General features: G+C 62.5%; 1 protein-coding gene across 1 annotated transcript; it reads left to right on the forward strand.

Moving 5' to 3' along the window:
* The first annotated feature begins 5,851 nt into the window (after window positions 1–5,851).
* Window positions 5,852–15,414, forward strand: MEX3D (mex-3 RNA binding family member D). The gene is made up of 3 exons (XM_086682996.1): window positions 5,852–5,912; window positions 6,257–7,105; window positions 13,190–15,414. Exons 1-3 carry the CDS (start codon window positions 5,852–5,854, stop codon window positions 14,578–14,580), a joined length of 2,301 nt encoding a protein of 766 aa, XP_086539122.1. The 3' UTR covers window positions 14,581–15,414.
* The last annotated feature ends 4,239 nt before the right edge of the window (window positions 15,415–19,653 follow it).

Raw genomic sequence — 19,653 nt, forward strand, 5'->3', positions numbered from 1 at the left:
CCCCTTAGAGATCTCTCCGTGGGCCCCGCTGCTTCCGTTTGCCCTTACCACGGCCAGAGCGGGACTCGCTTAAGTGAAAGGTCAGGAGAGGGCAATCCGTAGAGACAGAAAGTGGATTCATGGGTGCCAGGGGCTTGGGGGTTCGGGGGCTGGGGGTGCTGCTAGTGGGGACAGGGTGTCTTGTTTGGGTAATGATAATGTTCTGAAGTTGACAGCGGTGATGACTGCACAAGTCCTTGATTTTCCTAAAAGCCACTGAACTGTCTACTTTAAAAGGGCAAACTTCGGGGCGCCCGGGTGGCTCAGTCAGTTGAACGTCCGACTTCGGCTCAGGTCATGGTCTGGAGGTTCGCGGGGTCGAGCCCCACGTCAGGCTCTGTGCTGACAGCCCGGAGCCTGGAACCTCCTGTGGATTCCGTGTCCCCCTCTCTCTCTCCTGCTCGCAGCCTGTCTGCTTCTCTCTCTCTCTCAAAAATAAATAAATAAATAAATAAATAAATAAATAAATAAATATTTAAAAAATATGTTTTAATAAATAGAAGGACAAACTTGGATGCACATGAATTATCTCAGTTTTAACAATAAAAAGATTTCAGGGTCTCAGGAACCTGAAGTGTGTGCAGAGCGACGAGATCCCAGCCAGTTTGCAGGGAGACCGCGGGCACCTACACGGCCATCGGGGAGGGGAGAGCGGGAGGCCTGCAGGGGACACAAAGCTGCTGGGCCGGGAATCTTGAAAAACAAACAAGAAAGACAAAAATGAACTTCGGCTGAGGGCAAGAAACTTGCTACAGGAGATGGCACAAAGCAAGCCCGTTATCGACGTGACGCTCCAGAAGAGACTGGTCCACGGGGGCTGGACGGCAGTGGGGCGGGAGGGGACTCTCTGGGCTGCAGGTCTGGGCAGGCGGAGTTCATCACCCTGGCGGTAAAAACGGGTGTGTTTTCTGAAACTAATATAACACTGTATGTTAACTGCCTGGAACGAAAATAAAAACTTAAAAAAAAAAAGCGTGTTTCGTGGCACGTAAATTCCGTCTCAGACAACAACACTCGATCCACAAACGTTATCTGGAGTCCCAAATCGCCGGCCGTGAGCACACGTTCTCGTGATAAGGGAGAAGGCTGAAAATACAAACTCCAGGGAAGGCCAGTTTTGTGGTTTTATATTCTTTGGCAATGTTCTCTTTTTTCCTTGACCGTTTCTTCTTTCAAAATGTGCCCACGGGGCGCCTGGGTGGCGCAGTCGGTTAAGCGTCCGACTTCAGCCAGGTCACGATCTCGCGGTCCGTGGGTTTGAGCCCCGCGTCGGGCTCTGGGCTGATGGCTCAGAGCCTGGAGCCTGTTTCCGATTCTGTGTCTCCCTCTCTCTCCGCCCCTCCCCCGTTCATGCTCTGTCTCTCTCTGTCCCAAAAAAATAAATAAACGTTAAAAAAAAAAAAAAAAATGTGCCCACGGAGGAGGGCAGCCCTGGAAGGGGAGCACAGCGGGAGGAGCACACACCCGGGCTCCCCCCGCCAAGCCACTCAAGCCCGGTGAAGGGTCCCGGGAGCCGGTGTAATAGGGTCTCTGTCACAGCATTTCCCAAGCACATTTTAAGAACTGTTTAAAAAAAAAAAAAAAAAAAAAAAGCACATAGTTAAAAATGCAGAGGTCAACGTCACTAAAATCCTCATGATGGAAAGTAGCCATGCTCGGCTCCGTGCTCCCCAGAGGAGAACCTCTTCTGGAGCATTTTCCTCCATGCTGCGTTTTATCCTTCTCGGTCCCCCAAACTCCCACCCCCGTCTCAGCCCCGTCCCCATCAGCAGTCACCCCCCAGTCCCCGGCCCTCACGAGCCCCCCTCCTGTCCGTGGATGAGCCTGTTCTGGACGTTTCACACACGTGGACTCACACCCCGCGTGGCCTCTCGTGTCTGGTTCCCTCCCTGAGCGTCGCGTGTTCGGGGTCCGTCCGGGGGGCGGCGGGTCGTGGGGGATTTGGATGCTGTTTTCATTTCCAGACCTCTCCAAAGGAATCTCTCAAAGGACAGAGAGAGAGAGAGAGAGACAGAGCGTGAATGGGGAAGGGGCAGAGAGAGAGAGGGAGACACAGAATAGGAAGCAGGCTCCAGGCTCCGAGCTGTCGGCACGGAGTCTGATGCGGGGCTCGAACTCACGAACTGAGAGATCATAACCTGAGCCCAAGTCGGATGCTTAACCGACTGAGCCCCCCAGGTGCCCCTCAAAGGATAGTTTCTAAACTTAAAAACAGGGGCTTAGTTGGTTAAGTATCCAACTCTTGGTTTCGGCTCAGGTCATGATCTCACAGTTGGTGAGTTCGAGCCCCGCCTGGGGCTCTGTGCTGACAGTGCAGAACCTGCTTGGGATTCCCTCTCTCTCTCTCTCTGCCTCTCCCCTGCTCATGCTCTCTTTCTCTCTCAAAGTAAATAAACTTAAAAAAAAGTAAACTTAAAAATATATATATATGTATATATATATATATTTGGGGCGGGGCACCTGGGTGACTCAGTCGGTAAACGGACTTCAGCTTGGGTCATGGTCTCATGGTTTGTGTGTTCAAGCCCCGCATCAGGCTCTGTGCTGACAGCACAGAGCCTGTTTGGGATTGCCTGTCTCCCTCTCTCTCTGCCCCTCCCTGCGCCCCCCACCCCCCGCTCTCTCTAAATAAATAAATAAATAAATACACTTTAAAAATTTTTTTTTTTTTTTATTATGGAAAGCTTTGAAATAGACAAATGAAACCCACGTGCCGGCACCAGCCTCAGGAAGGATGCTCGGGGCCCCTGCCGCCACCCCAGAACCGCCCCCTCCGCTCCCACATTGGTCCATTCCAACACCCCACTGGAGGCACTTCAGCTCAGCTCGGCACAGAGTCCAGGGAATTCTGCAATGACCCTCACGAGCCCACCGCCTACAGCGACCACACACGGGTCGGCACGGAAGGGTGAGCGCTTCTCACGCGGGGTGACCGTGCACCCAGGGGACCTGTCTGCAGACATTCTCGGTCGTCCTGCCTGGGGGGGTTCTGTGGGGTGCACTGTGTGCCCCCAAAGGATTCGTCCATGCTCCGATCCCTGAACCTGTGAACGGGACCCTACTTGGAAGTAGATGTAATGAATTAAGATGCGGTCACACTGGAGTGGGTGGCCCCGAATCCCATGGCCGCCGACTGTCCTCGTGAGAGACGTGGACACAGAGGCACAAGGAGAAGCCACGTGACTACGGAGGCTGACTGCGGTGAGGCGGCCACGGCCACGGCACACTGAGGCCTGCCAGCCACAGTCCCGCCATACCTTGACCTGGGATTCCTAGGCCCCGGGACTTGGAGAGAATAAACTGGTGTTTGAAGCCACGTAGTTTGTGGTAATTTGCTAAGTGAGACCAAAGGAAACTAACTGGGGGGGGGGGGGGGCGGGGGGGGGCAGTGGCTCCTGGAATCAAGTAGCAGAGGCCAGGGCCGCGGCTGGACATACCACAGTGCCCGGGACAGCACCCCCCAGAGAAGGACCCGCCCTGGACGTCAGCAGCACAGGGCAGAAAGCCTGTCCCAGGGTTTACCAGCAACCTTTCACCCATGGCACCATCCACGTCTGCCCCTCCCTCCCTCTGTCCTATTCCTGCTGTGTCTCAAGCCACACTGCGGACACCGCCTTCTGCCTCCCAGATGCTGCAGCATGCACGCTGCCCGGAGGTCAGTGGCTTCCAGTTCTAGAAGGACTTCTAAAGTGCATCACCGCAGGGCCGTGGCTGAGCACCCATGCCAACATCAGACAGGGCAGCGTTGACGCGTCCTGATGGTATGCTGATTCGAAGACTCTAGAGTCTCGATCCCTCGGTTCTTCTGACTCCCTCTAGATCCCTCGGTTCTTCTGACTCCGAATCCGTTTGCCGGAAGGTCCTCCTTTTCAAATTGGCAGCTGTCTTTGCTCCCAATGGCCGCCTCCCCACAGCCCAGTGGCTCGGTGATCCCCCAGTCCCACTTCCCGGAGTGCCTCTGTGGCTTTCTCTCCTGCTCGCTTCCCTTCCCGTGGTAGCGCCTGTGACTTAACTTCCTCCCTCGTTCTGCTGGAGTGCATCTTGCTAAGCTGATCTGTGCGGACTCGGCTGGCATGAAACCTCTTGATTCTTCCTCCCAAACCTTCGGGTTTGCCACCATTTCCCCAGGAACCTAGGCCTTCTTTTTCCGGATTATTTATAATATGGCCTGGAAGCATTTAGGAGTCCCAGGACCCTTGACAAGTCTTCCGAGGACAAGCTGCGGGGTCCCAGCTATCCAGAGACTCTGGCCCCACGGTCCCCTTCCATTATTTCTTGGACAGCTCCCTCCACTTCCCCTCTGCTCTCTCTGGAATCCCTGGCTTATTCCTGTTCTCCCCCTCCGCTCCAGTTCCCAATTCTTTTTGCCTGACTTTCTAGATTTCTCCAACTTGAGTCTTCCAACTTCCTGCTGAAGTTTTAATGCCAGCTACTGTGCTAACTCCCAAGCCCTCTCTTGTTCTCTGTCCTCGTCACCTTCCCGTTGGCTGGATGCCTGCCTCTGTGAGCAGAGCCTGCACATGCCCCCTACCCCCAGGTACACTGGTGTCTCCGGGTGGCAGCCAGGAGCTGGGGGCGGCTTCCCCCAGGCCACTCTGTAGCTGTTTCTCCCCCATCATTAGATGCTACCTCCCTTCCCAAGTCCCCCAGAGGGAAGGACAGGACATGTGAATGGGGCCTAGGAGCAGAAACTGGAAAGCAGAGAGTCAGGGAAGAGACGGCCATCTTGGGCGCACAAGTGCCCAGGACGTGAGCCACCCTGCACCCAGCTTGTCTGAAGCCCTCTCTGCGGGGACTGATGGGGCCAGGAGGTGCGTTAAGGAACGTGTGTGTTGGTGCATAAGCTCCAGAAGTGCGCCCCGGAGCAGGCCACGCCGTGGCCTGTTCTCCACCTGTCGCTACCAAATGAGTCTCCTTTCGCCCACTGTTATTGTCCCTGCCCCCAGCTGAAACATGTCTGACTTCTCCCCACCCCTCCAGCAGGCCAAAAGGACAGGCCACCTCCTTCCACCCTGGCTGGGGCCCCAGGAAGGGGGATCAGCAAGTGCCAAGGCCTGGCCCCGAGAAAAGGCATTGATGATCAGTGCTGGTGATGGAGGGGTAGGGGGACCTGAGGCTGGCCCAGTGGGCCAGCACACGTCATGTGGGTGGGTGGCTATAGCCAGTGGACTCTTTTGTGGGAGTGATGGGGACAAGCCCTGTGGCTGGGAGACCAGGAGGGTGAGCGGGAGCGCCAATCTGCCCATCTGCAGGTCCCTCCAGGCCCCCCCACCCCCCCCACTGCCAGGGGGACTTGGTCCCATGGGGAGGGCACTGGACATAAGTTATCACAAGTGATTAAATACTCTTGAGTGTTCAAGTGCACAAAAGAGAAGTCTGGGACCCTGAGAGAGACACTTAGGCTGGATGTGAACCTGGGGGTCAGGAAAAAAGACATTTTAGGGTGGGGAAGGTTCCAGGCGTGGGCACCCAGGCAGCAGTGTCAGGAGCGCCTGTCAGGGAAGTCTGAGGTGTGGGGAGAATTGACAGGGGGTGGAGGAGGCTGTGGCTCACGCCCTGCATGGGGTAGGGTGGGGGGTACCCCGGTCAGGGGGGAGAGCCGGGGGCAGGCAAAAGGGGCCAGCCGCTCCCTCTCCCACCTCTGGAACCTGTGTCCTCCGCCAGAGGAGGTTCCACAGCCAGGCAGGAGCCCGGGCCGGGTCCGCTCGGAGGCTGCCTCCAGCTCATTTAGCGTGAGAAACCGCACGGGGAGACGCCGGAGGGCTCCTTCCCGCACCCGAGGGGCCGCTGCAGGAAGGGCCGCGGGCGCACGATGACTTTGGGGGTGGGCGCACCGGGCTGCTCTCGGGAGCCCGCGGGCCAGGGCGCCCCCAGTCGGGAAACACCACCACCCACGTGGCGGAGGCGCGGGCTCTGGCAGCACCCCCCCGCCGGGGCACCCCCCGAGGTCAGGAGGGGAATTGGGGGAGGGGCTGGCGCGTGCGCGGGGAGGGGGGCAGCGGGCGCGTGCGAGGCCTGGGCAGCGAGAGGAGCCGCGCGCGCAGGGAGCCGCGGCCCGCGGGCACCTACCTGCGCCCGCGCCCGCGCCCGCCACGTGACCGCGCCCCGCCCCGCGCGCGCGTGCGCCTTGCCGGCGCCCCATTGTTGGCCGCGCGCGCGTCACGGGGCGGGGCGGCGGCGGCCGGAGGAGGGCGGCGGGCGGGCGGGAGGGAAGCAGCGTCCGCGCCGCCGCCGCCGCCCGCGCCGCCGCCGCCGCCGCCGCCGCCGAGCCCCCGCCGCCGAGCAGCAAGCAGAGTCGCGCCGCCCCGCCGCCCGCGGCCCGAGCAGCCCCGCGCCGCCGCCCCGCCCGCCGCGCCCGCCCCGCCGCTGGATGCCGGGGGCCGGCGGCCCAGCTCTCAGAGGCGGAGCGCGGCGGCGGCGCGGGCGGCGGCGGCGGCGGCGCGGGCGGCCGGCGGCCGAGAGGCAGGGGCGCGGGCCCGAGCGCTAGCGCCGCCATGCCCGGCTCCACCGGCCAGCCCGACGGCGGCGGCGGCGACCCCAGCCCGCGCCCGCCCCCCCCCGCCCCCGCCGCCCCCGCCGCCGCCGCCCCTGCCCGAGGGCGCCGAGGAGGCCGCGCCCGACGACGCGGCCGCTGCCGCCGCCGCTGCCGCGCTGCGCCTGGCGCTGGACCAGCTCTCGGGGCTGGGGCTGGGGGGCGCGGGCGGCCCGGACGACGAGGGGGCGGGCGGCGGGGACGGCGGGGCGGCGGCGGCGGGCGGCGCGGACGGCGGGGCGGCGGCCGAGCCCGCGCCCCCCGACGGGCCCGAGGCGGGCGCACCCGCGGTGGCCGAGGCGGTGGCGCCGGGCTCGCTGCCGCTGCTGGAGCCCGACGTGAGCCCGCCGCCGCCCCGGCCGTCGCCGCCCGACGTGTTCGCTGGCTTCGCGCCGCACCCCGCGGCCCTCGGCCCCTCGACGCTGCTGGCCGAGCAGATGAACGTGATCGGCAGCCGCAAGAAGAGCGTGAACATGACCGAGTGCGTGCCCGTGCCCAGTTCCGAGCACGTCGCCGAGATCGTGGGTCGCCAGGGTGAGTGGCCGCCGTCTGGGGCGCCGCGCCCAGCTTCCCGGGGTCCCCGCGCCGCTCGCCCTGGGGAGGGGGCCTCCCCAGCCCAGCCCAGCCCTGCCCTGCCCGCGGCCGGACGCCAGACCCTGGCCACGCCCCGCGTGTGGGCTCCGGGCCTCAGTGGCCGCCTGTGCGCCTTTGTCCTGCCGTGGGCCGCGCGAGAAAGTTGGGCGCAGCCCGCGCTCCTCTCTGCGCTCCGGCCGCCGCTGCCTTTGTCTGGACGCCCCCAGCCGGGTCAAGGTCCTCCGTGCAGCACCTCTGCCCAGGTCCCGGGTCGCCAGCGGTGGCATCCGAGGACCAGGAGGCTGGGCTGGGCGGTGGGCGCTCCACACCCAAAGCAGGCATGGGGCGGGGCTCGCTGGGGCTTGAGGGGGGCTTGGGGGCGGGGCGGGGGGGGGCTCAGGCAGGGTCGAGACAGAAGTTGGGCGTACAAAGAGGGTATACATCTCCACTTGCCAGCCTGGGGGCCCTGCTGGGGGTGTGGGGCCGGAGGACAGGATGAGGATCCCCACCCCACTGTCAGCCCCAAGTCGGGGATTTGGGGACATGCTTAAGGACCAGCTGTAAAAGCTCTCCTGGGGTCCAGCCTCGTAGCCCTCCCCTGGCAGGCCGTGGCAGCAGACCCCGGGGTGTGGGGGTCCTGGTAACAGCATTGTCAGAGAGTCCCTGTGGCCGCCCCATTGTTCTCTTTGTTAGAGAGCCAGTCTGAGATTTGCAGGGTGACATCAGGCCGGCGGCCGCTCATTGGCCCTGGAGCTGCGGGCGGGCGGGAGGATGGTGGGCAGTGCTCCTCCGGACACACGCCCACCCACCCTTTCAGCCGGCAGCCCCCAGCCCCAGCTCTCTCCTGCCTGCACCTCTCTGTGCCCCGCTCCCGGCTTGGAGGCCAGGTTCTAGAACGTGGGGTGGGGTCTGGGCGGGGTTTGAGATGGTGCTGCAGGACAGGCTGGCCTTGGAGCGCCGACTCAGTAACAGGAGCCAGAGGAGGGGGGGGGGCTTGAATCTCACGGTGACTTGTCACCTTGCCACCAGGGGCAGAGGGACCACAGGGGCGCCCCCGACACGCTGCCCTCTGGGAGTTCCTGGTGGGAGGGGTGGTTTGCCCAGTTAGTCCTCCTGCTTTGCGTGCAGATGTCGTGCCTGGGTGAGGGCCCAGGAGTTGGGGGTAGGGGAGGGGACAGGCGGGTCTCGGAGCCAGCACAGCAGGACTCCAGCCTGACGCTTCCCGCCACCACCCTGTTGCAGTCCCTTCCCGGCCCCGGTCCCCCACACTTGTCCTGGGAGGTATAACCAGCTTTGCCCGGGGCTGGGGGCTGGGGGCTGGGGGGTGGGGCAGACGTGGAAACCCAGCCCCGGGGGCTGTTGTCCAAAATCACTAGGCTGATCTGCTGGCTGGTTGGGGGGACACGGCCCCAGAGCACGAGGGCATGTTCCCCGTGAACGCGCGTGTCCTGGCACCCGGGGGGTCCTTTCGGACAGGCCGAGCCCACACCAGTGTTCTTGGGAGTCAAGCAGAGAGCGCCCCGACCTATGCCTGTGGTTGTAGGGGACCAAGCTGCCGCCCGAACTCCTGGGTGGTGTTTTGGCACCCGTTTATTGGGTGTCCGTTTGGGGTCTTGCTGGTGGCAGACAGGAAGGCAGACTGGGCCGGCCCCGTGACCCGAGGCGGGTGGGATCTCTTCTCTGGGGTCGGGGGACAGCACCTCCCTCGGGGGATTGGTGAGGGTCCCCAAGCTAGAGAGCGCTTTTGGTGCTTAAGTTTACGTGTTTATCTTGAGAGAGGGAGAGAGAGAGCGCGCGTGGGCCAACCTGAGCAGGGGAGGGGTTGAGAGGGAGAGAGAACCCCAAGCAGGCTCTGCCCTGTCAGCACAGAGCTCCGTGCCGGCCTCACACTCACGAGCCGTGAGATCGTAACCCGAGCGGAAGTTAAGAGTCGGACGCTAAACCGCTAAACCGACAGAGCCCGCCTGGCGCCCCTCAAGCAGGACGGCTGTAAGCGTAGCCCCCGGCTGGCGTGTGGTACGTCCCGTAAGCGGGACGCGGGGTATCCGGTGGGGAAGCGTGACCTCGGGACTGGCTGGCACCTTGAATCTCTCAGCCCTAGGACCAGTTGTGGCTGCCGTCTTCTCCGGCCCAGCTGCCAAGCACAGCCTGGAAGACTGTGCCCCAGTCCTGCCCCACCCCCTGCCCCGCTCCCCCATCTGCCCCCCACCTTGTGGGTTCCCGGACACGAAGCCTGCCCCTTCCTACTGTTCAGGCTCTCCCCAGCGCAGGCCCTGAACTCCTCAAGACCCGCGCACAGATCTGGGGTCGACCCTTGCCCTGGCCCTCACCTGAGCTGTCTTTTCAATCTTAGAGTGGGTTCCCGCACCCTCCGGGGACAGGGGGAGCGACCACAGACGCCGAGAGTTCGCTCTCCTCCCTCTGGTTGCAGCGCCTACAAGGTGCCTGCCTGGGGGCCTCGGCCTGCCCCGCCCCGCTGAGCCTCAAGAGATCCCCCAGAGAAGGTTCCCCGTAGCTGCGGGTCACGGGGGACAGAGACACGGGCCAAGGCCGGGTCGGCAGGGCTGGGATTTGGACCTTAGTCCCTTGGGCTCGGTCTGCGCCGCAGGGAACAGAGGTGGGGCCCAGGAGAGGACTTTACCTCCCACGGCTCCAGGGTTGGGGGGACACGACCCCATTTTACAGGCAGGAAAAGCGAGACTCCACAAAGAGTCAGGGTGGTCTCCCTCCAGCCTGTCAGCAAAGGTCACCTGGGAGGCTGGTGCCCACTTGCCCCAGGTATGACCTTGGGCCCCGTCCTCAGAGCCTCCGGCTAGCTTGCACCCTTGCTGGGCGTGTCCCTGTGGGGCTGGGCTGGGCCGGGTCGAAGTCGTGGGCAGCTGCCTGGAGGTTTGGGTCAGGAAGGAGTGAATGATACCAGAGACGAGCTGGTGCTCAGCCACACCGGGTCCCTCTGTCTCTGCTGCCGTCAGGCTGGGGTCCGCGCTCTCGGGCTGGCCTCTCTCAGTGGGGAGAAGCCTGCTTTGCCCACTGCTCCCCCGCGCCGACCCCCCCGGAGCCCGGCCCCAGCGCTGCGGGCCTCGGGGCTCTTACTGGCAGTTGGGGGCGCTGTGGGGCTGTGCTGGGGCCCAGGCCCCCCTGTTTCTGTGTGTCCGCTGTGGGGCACAGAAAGAAGGGGGTCCCCTGGCTCTGGGTTGGGGGTTCCTGGTGTTGGTGAGCGTGGACCTGGCCTGCCGTGCCCGGGTCGCCCGCACGGGCCAGCTCCCCCCGCCCACCAAACAGACCGCCCCACGGTGACGCGGCCTCCCCCCACAGGACTGCGGCCCATTTGGGCCCTGCCTTGGGGACAGCACTGCACTGGTCATTGTGAGGATGTGTCCCAGCGCTGTCCTGCTTCCGAACTCTGCCCCCATGGTTCCCTCTGCCGGGCACCCTGGGAGTCCTCCCCTGGTTTGGGTCCTCCTTGCAGGGGCCAGCCTGTCTGTGGTCTCTGTGCGGGGTCCCTGGGGCAGCACACAGGTGGCCAGGACCCCAGAATGAGGTCACATGAGGGTTGGGACCTGGCTCCGCACGGGGACCCTCGGCAACCCCATACGAGGGCGGGGGCCCAACTGCAGCGAGGTGGGAGGTGCTGGGGCGGGGCAGAGACAGCCTCAGGGCGGTCACCCCCTTTCCCCGGGCGCACCTGCCCGAGGTGGCTTCCTGGTGGCAGGGCCCGGGAATCTGCATTTCAGCCCGGGACCAGCCGTAAGTGGTGTCCCCCAGGGTTCCCCCCAAGCGGGAGGCTTGGTCCCTGCCATCACCCACTCTGGCTTCACTGGCTTGTACCCACCAGGGCGGGAAGGTGGCTGGTTCACGCTCGGGGCCTCGGTTTCCCAGACCTGGCGGCCCCACCGCCCCCTCAAACTCTGTCATTTCTTGGGGTCTCGGCGAGGGTGGGGCTTGGCTCAAATGGTGTCACCGTGGAAATGCGTCTCCTCTTGGCCGCTGGAGGTTCCGTCCAGGGCCACCTTTTGGGGGGGGGGGGGCAGGATGGGTGCCAGTTCTGTGTGAGGGGAACCAGGCTGCTTCCCTGCGCAGGGGGCGCCCCCCTATTCCGGTTTCCTCTCCCGCCCTGGCTCCGGTGACCCCCCACCCCTTCTCCCGGCCTTGTTCCCTGTCCTCTGCATGGGCCTGCTGGCCGTGCACATGCAGGTGACGGCTGGGCACCTGCCTGGGGGCACCTGCCAGTCTGTGGCCCTTGTGGCCCCAGACCCATGAGGCCGGGTCAGTTTGTGCCCTTCTCTTACCCGTGAGGAAACAGACACGGGACAATCCTTTGAGCGGCCCCTGTGACCCCCGTGCGCTGATCCTCACAGGCCACCAGCAGGGGGAGCTCAGGAAGTAGGCTGAGAAGTGTGTGCTGGGACCCTGGTGCGATCAGTATGGGCTTCCTGGAGGAAGGGGCGCTGGGCGGTGACTGGATGCAGAGAAGGGGGTGCAGGCAGGTGGCACTGAGGACACTGTTAAGGAGGGTAAAGGCCGTGTGGGGGCAGGGAAGCCAGGGCGGGCAGAGCCCCCGGAGAGGGTCCGGACTGACACGTGTGGTTTGGAAGCTTACCCACCAGCCGCCACGTGGGGAGGGGACCATCTGGACAGAAGTGGAGACGGGTCTGGGTCAGGGTGGGTTTTGGGGGGATGCCAGTGAGGCGGTGAGCCACTGAGGGAGGACACGGGGGTGGGGGCTCGGGACCCAGGGGATGGGCCACGCCCCAACTTCCACCGTCCCCTGGACGTTTCTGACCCCATTCACTTGGCTGTGCTTTTGCTCAAAGCTCTGGACGGGCCTGCTGTCCTTGGGCTCAGGGTGGGGCTGCCCCTGGGACAACCCTGCCACCTCCCAGGGTTCCCTCGCGCCGAGCAGTCCCCCCTGTCTGGTGCATCTTGGATTCCTTCCAGGGCAGGTGCGCTGGTCCCCCAGCTTTGTAAGCTTCTACCTGAGAAGTCGGCAACAGTGTTATCCTCACCGGGGCGCCCTCTGTATTGAAACAGTATCCCCGTGTCCCTCTTGCCGCCCAGAGCCGGTGGGGGGGGGGGGTCACCCAGACTCAGGATGTCTCAGAAGGCCCCCCCAGAGAGGAGGTGGGGGTGTCAGACGCCTGGACAGGCACCCCGTCACAGCCCGGGGCCTCCCAGCCCACGCTGCACGCCGATACTCCGGTGTCCCCCACGGTGTCAGGCCCCCCGCCCGGCCTGCGACAGCGCAGTGCTGTGTCCGTGAGCATCATCCCCTCAGAGGCTGGGACCACAGGACCTTTGGGTGGAGTGAGTGAGGGTGCAAGAGACTGAGTGAGACCTGGGCTCCCTGTGGGCTGGCGTGGGAGGGGTGGGGTCAGCTGGCCAGGAGAAAATCCCAGGTGTTGATGGGGACTCCGTGTCAGGGGTCTGCATTAGCGTCCCGGGACTGACAGAACAGACTGGGTGGCTTGAAACAATAGAAACGAATCCCCCCACGGAGCGCGGACATACGAATGCAAGGTGTTGGCTGGGCCACGCTCCCTCCAGGAGGAGGGGGATCGTCTCCCCAACTTGCTCACCTAGCTTCTGGTGGTGGCCGCCGGTCCCCTGCGCCCGGGGCCTGTGGCTGCCTCGTCCCAATCGCTGTCTTTGTGTCCCTCTTATAAGGACACCTGTCACTGGGTTCAGGGCTAACCCCATTCCCGTGCGACCTCCTGTTAACTAATGACGCCTGCAAAGACCTTTCCAAATACAGTCCTGTTCACACGTACCGGGTAGACGTGAATTTCGGGGGGCACCATTCAACCCGCAGTGGGGTCCTCCTCGCCTTCTAGCCAAAGCCACCACCACCTTCCAGCCTGGGACCAGAGGGGAAACAGAGATGCGTGTCTGAGGATAAAGGCCAGGGTGGAGAGGGCAGCGAGGTGGGGGCTCCCAGCCCTCCCCCCACCCCCCACCGGGCCGGCCGGGCCCCTGCAGCTGCTCCTCCAAGGGCTGCCCTGGGGAGGGGTCCCCATCCTCACTGTCTCTCCCCACCGCCACCCCCAGGGTGCAAGATCAAGGCTCTGCGGGCCAAGACAAACACCTACATCAAGACGCCGGTGCGCGGGGAGGAGCCCGTCTTCATCGTGACTGGCCGCAAGGAGGATGTGGAGATGGCCAAACGCGAGATCCTGTCGGCCGCCGAGCACTTCTCCGTGATCCGCGCCACGCGCAGCAAGGCGGGCGGGCTGCCGGGCGCCGCGCAGGGCCCGCCGCACCTGCCGGGACAGACCACCATCCAGGTGCGCGTGCCCTACCGCGTGGTGGGGCTGGTGGTGGGGCCCAAGGGCGCCACCATCAAGCGCATCCAGCAGCGGACGCACACCTACATCGTGACGCCGGGGCGGGACAAGGAGCCCGTGTTCGCCGTGACGGGCATGCCCGAGAACGTGGACCGGGCGCGCGAGGAGATCGAGGCGCACATCACGCTGCGCACGGGCGCCTTCACGGATGCGGGCCCCGACAGCGACTTCCATGCCAACGGCACCGACGTGTGTCTGGACCTGCTCGGGACGGCCGCCGGCCTCTGGGCCAAGGCCCCCAACCCGGGGCGGCGGCCCCCGGCGCCCACGGCTGGTCTCCGCGGAGACGCGGCCCTGGGCGCGCCGGGGGGCCCCGAGGCCTTCTATGCTGGGGGCCGCGGGGGGCCTCCAGTGCCCGAGGCGGGCCCCGCCAGCCCCTACGGCGGCGCCGGCGGCGCTGGCGGCGGAGGCGGCGGAGGCGGCGGCGGCGGCGGCTCGGGCAACGGGGGCTTCTCCTTCGGCGGCGACGGCCCGGGGGCCCCCGCGGGGCCGCCCGCCCCCGAGGACTGTGACTTCGGCTTCGACTTCCTGGCGCTGGACCTGACCGTGCCCGCCGCGGCCACCATCTGGGCCCCCTTCGAGCGGGCCGCGCCGCTGCCCAACTTCAGCGGCTGCTCGGCCGTCAACGGGGCCCCCGCGCCCCCCGCGCCGGGCGCCCGGCGCAGCAGCGGGACCGGCTCGCCGCGCCACTCGCCCACGCTGCCCGAGCCCGCGGCCCTGGGCCTGGAGCTCCCGCTGGCCCGCCGCGGCGGCGCCGCGGACCCGGTGGGCGCCCTGGCCTGGCGGCCGGCGCCGGGCTCGCTGCCGGCCTTCCCCGCCGCCACCTCGTTGCCCGGCGGCGCCGCCGCGGCCGCGGCGTGTCCCCCCCTGGACTCCAGCCCCTCCGAGGGCGGCCGCAAGCCCCCGGCCGCCCCCGCCCCGGCCCTGGCGCGCGAGTGCGTGGTGTGCGCCGAGGGCGAGGTGATGGCCGCGCTGGTGCCCTGCGGCCACAACCTCTTCTGCATGGACTGCGCCGTCCGCATCTGCGGCAAGAGCGAGCCCGAGTGCCCCGCCTGCCGCACGCCCGCCACCCAGGCCATTCATATCTTTTCCTAGCGGCCCGGGGCAGGGGTGGGGGGCGGCGGGCGCGGGGGGGCGGCGCGGCCAGCGATCGATCGCAGACGAGCTTTAACTCGGTCCCAGGCGTGGAGACGGCCGCCCGACGGCACCACGGTTCTTAACCAATAAACAGTATTGAGTCGACAGGTTGAAATAAACCAGAGAGAAAAGGTCTGCCTGCACTTTCTAAAGACTCCCCGGCCCCCAGGGTGATCTTTTTACGAAGATAAAAAATATATATATATACACACACACACACACACACACACACACACACACACACGATTTTTACAACCCCCGGTTGTCCTTTGGGACTTGGCGGATTTCAGACAGGACCTGCTGGCCTGGGAGGCGGCCTCGGCCTCTGCAGAGGCCCCTAGGAGGACAATGCGACGTTTTTACTCCCTGTGGGGGGCTCACCAGTTACCCTTTTGTACGTCAGCGGGGGGACAGGCTGGAAGGGTGGGGGGGGGGGGTGGGGAGGGTCCCAACCAGAAATTTCTAACTTTGTGTTTTTAATTATTAATACCCTTCTGCTGTGGTTTCTGTTGTCAGTTTTTAAATTTTTTTAAATTGTGTTTTTTTTAAAACTTTTACTTTTTACCTCTTGTGTATATGTAGGGAATTTATAGGGAAATATGTACTTTATGGAATAAATTTTAAGAACTAAAATATATTTTATTTTAAATAAAGTAACGGACCTTTCATCTTACACAGCTAAATTACTGATTATATATTTGCTGAGCTGACTTAAGGGTTCAGAAAATTGTATCAAGAGTTTTATTTTTTGACTTTAAAGCCTTCTTAATAAAGCCCTTTTGCTACCTGTGAGCCCTTGGCGTGGTGTGGGGCAGGTGGGCGTGGGAGGGAGGGTTGGGGGAGGGGGTGCTCAGATCCGGCCCCTTCACCCCCTAATCTTCCAGATAAAGGCATCTGGACTCAGGATACCCCATGTCCAAGCCACGCTCTTCCAGAAGCCGGGCCCCGTGTCTGCTTCCAGACGGGAGCATTGGGTCTGCGGAGAAGGTGGTCCAGCCAGGTCCCCCTTTCCTGAGGTTCAGGGCCCCCACGTTCCAGGGGACAGCTGACCATGGGACCAGCTTTGGCTGCTGTGGAGGGAGGGGTGCCAGGCTCTGGGGGGGGGGTCTCCCAGCCCATTTTGCAGGAGAGACAGGTTGGGAGCCCCACTCGCAGCATGGGTTCTAACACCTCCCAGCCCCAAAGGATGTCTGAGTTGTAGCCGCACATGCCATCCCTCACCCTCCAGGTCTAGTGGGGAGCAAGGGGGCCACTAGATGACTGACTTTGGCCCGGAGTCGGGACTGTGGGACCATGGGTTGGACCGTCTGCAGTCAGCGGGTGCCACCAGACTTCCCAAGGAGAGGAAGAATGCTCGGGAGTGAGTGGAGGGTGGGGTAGGAGGCATGGGACACGGTGACAGGGAGGGCCCAAGACTGCTCTGGAGACAAGCTTGGGAGCCAGGGGCCCACGGGCTGCTGGCTTGAGTGGGCAGTGAGGAGGGGCCTGCAGAACAGAGCCTGCTAGGAAAGCCAGGAAGGCATGGTGGAGCCACCTGGAGGGCTTCCAGGAGGAGGCGGGGGGGCTCCCGAAGACAGGTGGGGCAACAGGAGGGGCAGATGGATGGGGAACCCCGTGGGCAGGTCCCCAGGGAGTGGTGGCCGCGTCAGCCCCTCCAGCTGACCAGCGGCACCTGGGGCTGCAGGGCCCGGGGTGGGTCTCGAACAGCCACACACACGTGGGGCTCCGGTTCACTCTGCCTGGAGTTTCCCCCACGTGTGAAACGGGTTCTCCACGCTCTCGGCTCTGGTGAGGATCGCGGCTGAACTGGTTGAGTCATGGCCCCGGAACCTGTGAATGGACCGTATTTGGATAAAGGATCTTTGCAGATATAACTGAGGCTCCCCCTGAATTAAGGCGGACCCCAAGTCTCATGACGAGCATCCTTATAAAGGACATGCATACAGGGGCCCCTGGTCGGTAAGCGCCCGACTCCTGATCTCAGCTCAGGTCATGGTCTCACGGTTGGTGAGTTCGAGCCCCGCATCGCATCGGGCTCTGCGCTGACAGTGCAGAGCCTGCTTGGGATTCTGTCTCTCCCTCTCTCTCTCTGTCTCTCTGTCTCTCTCAAAATAAATAACGTTTAAAAAAAAAGACACACGCACAGAGGGGGGATTTGAGACCTGGCCCCACAGAGAGAAGCCATGTGAAGTTGAGCCAGGGACGCCTGGGGCCCCAGAGGCTGGAAGAGGCACAGAGGACCTTCCCTAGAGCCTCTGGAAGGAGCCAGCCGTGAGGAGCAAATGCCTCTCACTCGCTTTGTGGCAATGTTACAGCAGCCACGGGAAACAGTACGGGGGGGGTGGGCGACACGTGACGTGGGGTCTGGCCCTCAGTTCAGCGGTGGGGTTGAACACGGCTGCAGTGGCCCCAGGCGACCTGGGGTGAAGTCAGGCCGTGGCCATCCCGCCGGAGGCTATGGGGGCAGTGGGAGGTGAGAGTGTGGAGACCAGTCCCCCTGGCATTTTGGACACGAGAAGAAAGCAGCCCCTCGAGGGGCTGAGGGGTCAAGGGAAAGACGGGACATCGAGGGGGTCGAAAGTAAGTCCTTGGAAAGGGGGTGGGGGCTGGAGCCCAAGCAAGGGGTTTCTGAAAGATGTAATAGGGGCGGGCCTGATCTGAGCTCTTGCTGTCCTAGAACTTACCAGAAATGTCTGAGGGATGTGCTCGCTCTCTACTGCGGGGATGTGGATGCCAGAGCTCCTGGGGCTCCCGGGGAAAGCTGAGACCCCAGGTGGATTCTTGAGCTTGCCATTTGAGGCCCTGGATCCAGCTGTGCCTGAAGGCGGTCCATCCCGACCTCTTAGTTATGAGTGCCAGTAAGCTCTCCTGCTTTGCTTGAGCCATTGTGAGCTGGAGTGACTCAAACTCATCACCACCTACAGGGGCTATATTCCTGGCCAGAGGGCTGGGGAGCGTTTCCCGGGGTCAGGGATGCTCAGCAAAAGGTCAGCTTCTTCACATCCAGGCACACTGTGGGAAGCCAAAGACTGAGACAAGTCTTCGTCGCCCTCTGGGTTCGCGGGCTCAGCACATCAATGTGACTCTCACCCAGTATCTGCTGAGAAGGCCTCCATTCCGTGTCTCATCAGATTTCAGGGAGATGTTGAAGTGTAACCCCATGGTTCTCCCATCTGCAAAGTGGGTTTGCTGCGGGAACAATAAGTCACCTGCATGACCACGTGTTCCCTTGAGAGTTCCCTGGGACAGAAGGGATAGGTCACCTCATGCCCACCAGTGTAGGGAAAGAATCTCTAAAGACAGACGGACCACCTTCCTGCTTCATGACCCTGGGCATGTCATCTCCCTGACCTCAGTTTTCTTATCTGTAAAATGGGGGCTTAATCAGGGCTTAATCACCTGTAGGTATGTTACATGCTGGCTTGTAGTAGTTCCTGCCCTCCATCTGTGCCCTCGGAGAACACATTCTGGAGGGGATCAATGCAGACACAACCCCTCTGGGGCCGGGAAAACTCCAACACACCAAACAGAAGAATAAACAATGCCCGGAACCTAGAAGGTGCTTAGTATTTGTTGGATGGATGGATAGATGGATGGATGGATAGATGGATGGATGAGTAAATAGACAGGTGGAGGGTGAATGAATGAATGGATGGATGGATGATGGGATAGTGAGTGGAGGGATGGTGGGTGGGTAAGTCAGAACTTCAGAAGAAGAGAGATGAATTCTGCCCCAGGAATAAGGGGAAGGCTAGATAGAGGGGTTGATTGGTCATGGGGAGACAGTGTGGCAAAGGCTTGGAGGTGATGCGATCACAGGGCACGTTCAGGGGACAAAGAGTAGTCAGAGGGACGGGTTACAACACTGGGAGGCAAGGTTGAAATGCTTAACTGGAACATGGCCTTGGGACTCCTTTAGTCTCATGCATCCCGGTCAGGCCTTCCACGGCAGTCCCCATTTTTGTCTCCCTCACCCCTGGACCTTAGCCTTTACAAGGAGAAAGTCACACCAGCCTATGCTGGAATTCAGTGGCCAATAGAATTTAAATATAAACGTGGGGGCGCCTGGGTGGTTCAGTCGGTTGAACATCCGACTTAGGCTCGGGTCATGGTGTCACGGCTCCTGAGTTCAAGCCCTGCCATCAGGTTCTCTGTTGTCAGCATAGAGTCCCCCCTCCCCCCCCCCCCGCCTCTCCCTAGCTTGCACTCTGTCTTACAAATAAATATTAAAATTTTTTAAATAAATGTAAACGTAAACAGCCACATATGGCTGATGGCTCCTATACCGAACAGGATCACTCTAGAACCTTCCAGTCCAGCATTGTCCAACAGAACTTTCTGCGATGATGGGAATGTTCTAGATCTGAGCTCTCCATTACAAGAGCCGCCAGCCGGCCACACTGAGTGACTGAGCATCTGAAAGGTGACTTGTGCCATTAAGAAATGGAACTTTTAATTTTGCATTAATTAAATTTAAATGGCCACCAACAAGGAAGCATCGGGGAAGGTACTATGCTATGCAGACTTCGAAATACTTTTCAACAAGGGAAGCAGGAGGGAAGGCCAGAGTGCCTAGAAACTGGGATAAGTGTGTGTGGAGGCCCCAAAACAACAAGGGTCACAGAAGAGGTGGCATGTCACCTACATGGCAGAGGGGACTGTGCAGGAGGCAGCAAGCCCAGGCCCCTGAGGCGGAGGTGACCCTGGGTGCCTGGGGCGCCCAGCGTCCTCACAAGAGGGAGGCCTCACGAGAGGCCGCGTTGCTGGCCGTGGGGATGGGGAGGGCCCGCGGGCCCAGGATGTGGTGCCTCTGGAAGCCGGAAAAGTGGGGGACACAGGACTTCTTGGGGCCCCCGGGGAACCAACCCTGCCCTCGCCTGGGTGTTAGGACCTGTGAGCCCAGCGCTGTTGGAGAACCAGCGTGAGTGGTTTAAGCGGGCAGGTTTGGGGGGGATTTGTGCGGCTGCGGTAAAGTTACCCCAAACCCTTGCAAACACAGCTGACCCTGTGGCCTGCACAACGAAAATACAA

This window comes from Puma concolor, chromosome A2, assembly GCF_028749965.1.
Source record: "Puma concolor isolate L17-30 chromosome A2, mPumCon1.1.hap2, whole genome shotgun sequence".
Classification (NCBI taxonomy): Eukaryota; Metazoa; Chordata; class Mammalia; order Carnivora; family Felidae; genus Puma; species Puma concolor.